The sequence below is a fragment of the Triticum aestivum genome, chromosome 4A (assembly GCF_018294505.1).
Source record: "Triticum aestivum cultivar Chinese Spring chromosome 4A, IWGSC CS RefSeq v2.1, whole genome shotgun sequence".
NCBI classification, from domain to species: domain Eukaryota; kingdom Viridiplantae; phylum Streptophyta; class Magnoliopsida; order Poales; family Poaceae; genus Triticum; species Triticum aestivum.
This window is the reverse complement of record NC_057803.1, coordinates 742,358,363-742,361,831: the sequence shown is the minus strand read 5'-3', so window position 1 is coordinate 742,361,831 and position 3,469 is coordinate 742,358,363. Positions and strand designations below refer to the sequence as shown.

Here is a 3,469-nt window from a genome sequence, read left to right as displayed (position 1 = left end):
TAGTTGATTAATCTGGCATGATAATGAAGGCATCACTTTTATTGACAGGGTTGAGGATAGAACAGCGAGGGAGAGAGACAGAGAGAGACGTGGGGGAGGGTGAGAAAACCCTAGCCGTCTCACCCGATTGGGGATGAGGCCGCGAACCAGGGAAAGCTAGCCATCTGGCGACGGGTACGCGAAAAGTCAAAAATGCGCTCGGCGGTGGCACGGGATATTTTGCCTCCGGAGAGCGCCGACGGGCCGGACAGAACACGCGCCAGCCACCGCTCTCGTCAGCGGGAACCGGACGAAACAGCGGAGTGAGCGAAAGCGCGGGGGAAGCGAAACTATTCATTTCTATAGTGCCCATCCCAGATCCGACGGCCGAGCTCTTCCACGCGGTCGATCCGACGGCCCAAAACCCATCAAGCAAACGAATCCGACGGCCCACGATCGCTGAGCTCTGACGAGGCTTGTAGGAGCATCCTTCTATTATTTCTGGATTGGATGATGAAGGCGTCGTCAGCTGTGATGAGAGGTTTGAGGATAGAACAAACAGCTTCCAGTGCATTTGGAGCCAAGGAAAATGCCTCGAAGCACAGATGCAGGCCACAGACCAGAGAGACTGTACAAGGAAGAGTAGTTGGGCCGGCTGCATCTTGCATCTTGCATCTTGATTTTAGTACGGAAGACACCAAACATCACTCTCAGATGCAGAACAAGAAGACAGCAATGTCGCCATCACTTCTCCAATGTTATTTTGGCTCACGAGTGAACACTTGGCTCAGCGCTGCCGTTGCCAAACAAACAGAGGATTTGGATCGCGCGGCCGGCAGGCATGGCGCCGTTGGCCGCCTCCCTGCTCCGACCCTCCCCCTCGCCGCCGTGCCATCTCCTCCTCCAACGCCGCCGCGCCGGCAGCCTCCAGCCTCTGGCGCCTCGGCTGCCGCGCTTCTGGCGTGACGGGTGCCAGCCGCCTCGGCTCCGGCATGTCCGGCCGCCGCGCGCCGCGCCCATCATCGCGCCCGGCGACCAGTGGGGCAACTGGGCGTTCCTCCTCTCCGCCGCCGCCTTCGGCACCTGGTAACCGACACGCAAACCACCTGACCTGCCGGCCGAGACCCCTCAGCTCGCGCGCGCTACGTCCGTCCGCCGCCGTGGAGGACAAGGAGTGATCCGTGTATGTACGTGTTGGTCAGGGCGGAGGAGCGGACGGCGTGGGGCGCGGCGCTGAGCGGGGCGCTGGTGAGCATCCTGGCGGGGCTGGCGGCCTCGTCGGCCGGGCTGGTGGCGCCCGGCGCGCCCGCGCAGGCCGTCGTCATGGAGTACCTGCTCCCCGTCGCCGTGCCGCTCCTGCTCCTCGGCGCCGACCTCCGCCGCGTCGTCCGCGCCACCGGCGACCTCCTCAAGGCCTTCCTCGTCGGATCAGGTAACCACACCAAAATCTCCTCTTTCTTATTCTATCTCAACATAAACAGTTGAGCAGTCCATGGCCACTTCCTCGTCGGATCGATGAACTTGGGATAAAAAAGATCATGCCTGACCAATGATTGGTGTAATTGGATGTAGTTGCAACTGTAATCGGCACGATGGTGGCATATCTGCTGTTCCCGATGAGGTCGCTGGGCCAGGATAGCTGGAAGATCGCCGCCGCTCTCATGGGAAGCTACATTGGCGGAGGTAATCCAATCAGTTAGCTCACTCGGTGCTAAAATACTGATGCATTTGATCGACCATGTCAGTCTGATGAACGCACTGCGATCTGATCATGGCGGTGGCAGCTGTGAATTTCGTGGCGATCTCGGAGGCGCTGGGCACGACGCCGTCGGTGGTGGCGGCCGGCGTGGCGGCGGACAACCTCATCTCCGCGCTCTACTTCACGGCCCTTTTCGCGCTGGCGTCCAAGATACCGCCGGAGCCCAAGAGCGCCTCGTCCGCGGAGGACGGCGGCGGGGAGCCCCGGGGCAGCATGTCGGTGCTGCACGGCGGCGCGGCGCTGGCGCTCTCGTTCGCGATCTGCAGGGCCGGCACGGCCGTCGCGGCGGTGCTGGGCGTGGCCGCCGGCGGCACGCTGCCGTGCGTGACGGCGCTGGTGGTGCTGCTGGCGACGGCGTTCCCGGGCTTGCTGGGCCGGCTGGCGCCCTCCGGCGAGACCATGGCGCTGATCCTCATGCAGGTGTTCTTCACGGTGGTGGGCGCCAACGGCAGCGTGGTGGACGCGGTCACCAAGGCGCCCACCGTGTTCGCGTTCGCGGCCGTGCAGGTGGCCGTGCACCTCGCCGTCGTGCTCGGGGCCGGGAGGCTGGCGGGGCTGGACAGGAAGTGGCTGCTCATCGCGTCCAACGCCAACGTCGGCGGGCCGACCACGGCGGCCGCCATGGCGACGGCAAAAGGGTGGAGCTCGCTCGTCGTGCCCGGGATCCTCGTCGGCATCTTTGGGATCTCCATTGCCACGTTCCTTGGCATCGGCTTTGGCATGTTCGTGCTCCGGAGAATTTCCGGCTTCTAGTCAGCGGCTTTCTTTCTTCTTATCTTGCTAGATTTTTTTGAGGCAATCTTCTCCTGCTGGATGGAGCTCATGGAGTGTTTTTAACTCTTTTATTTTCTAGTGGTTAGTGATGTGTCTAGGACGATGTGTAGTGTGCCAATTGGCAAGAAACTCTTCATAGGAGGAGACTTCAATGGCTACTTGGGTACATCTAACACATGTTTTGAAGGGGTGCATGAGACTTTGGCTATGCATAGAAATCAAGGAGAAGATGTATTAAGCTTTGCTCTAGCCTGCAACATGATCATAGCTAACACCCTCTTTAAAAAGAGAGAATCACATCTGGTGAATTTTAGTAGTGGTCAACACTCTAGCCAGATTGATTTCATCCTCTCGAAAAGAGAACATAGGCGTGCGTGCCTAGATTGTAAGGTGATACCTGGAGAGAGTGTTGTCCCTCGGCATAAACTGGTGGTTCCTGACTCCCGCTTTTGGATTCGTGCCCAGCGGGATAAGCGTTCCAAAGTTGCTAGAACGAATTGGTGCAAGCTCAAGGGGGAGGCAGGTTAGGCGTTCAAGGAGAGGGTCATTAAGGAGGGCCCTTGGGAGGAAGGAGGAGATGCGGACAATGTGTGGATGAAGATGGCGACTTGCATTCGTAAGGTGGCCTCGAAGTAGTTCGGAGTGTCCAGGGGAAGAAGAAGCGAAGCTAAGGATACCTGGTGGTGGAATGATGATCTCTAGAAGGCAATTAAGGAGAAGAAAGGTTGTTTCAGACGCATATATCTGGATAGGAGTGCAGACAACATAAAGAAGTACAAGATGGCAAAGAAGACCGCAAAGTGAGCTATCAGTGAAGCAAGGGTCGGGCGTATGAGGACCTCTACCAACGGTTAGGCACGAAGTAAGGCAAAAGGGACAACTATAAGATGACGAAGATCCGAGAGAGGAAGACGAGGGATGTTGGCCAAGTCAAATGCATCAAGGACGGAGCAGACC

The 3,469-nt window shown here is 58.5% G+C and overlaps 1 protein-coding gene across 1 annotated transcript; it reads left to right on the top strand.

Annotated features, from left to right (window-relative positions):
• Positions 1-785: 785 nt before the first annotated feature.
• LOC123083544 (uncharacterized membrane protein YjcL) lies at positions 786-2,768 on the top strand. The gene is made up of 4 exons (XM_044505564.1): positions 786-1,065; positions 1,182-1,411; positions 1,552-1,662; positions 1,764-2,768. The coding sequence occupies exons 1-4, from the start codon at positions 821-823 to the stop codon at positions 2,489-2,491; spliced, it is 1,314 nt and encodes a 437-aa protein (XP_044361499.1). The 5' UTR covers positions 786-820; the 3' UTR covers positions 2,492-2,768.
• Positions 2,769-3,469: the final 701 nt, after the last annotated feature.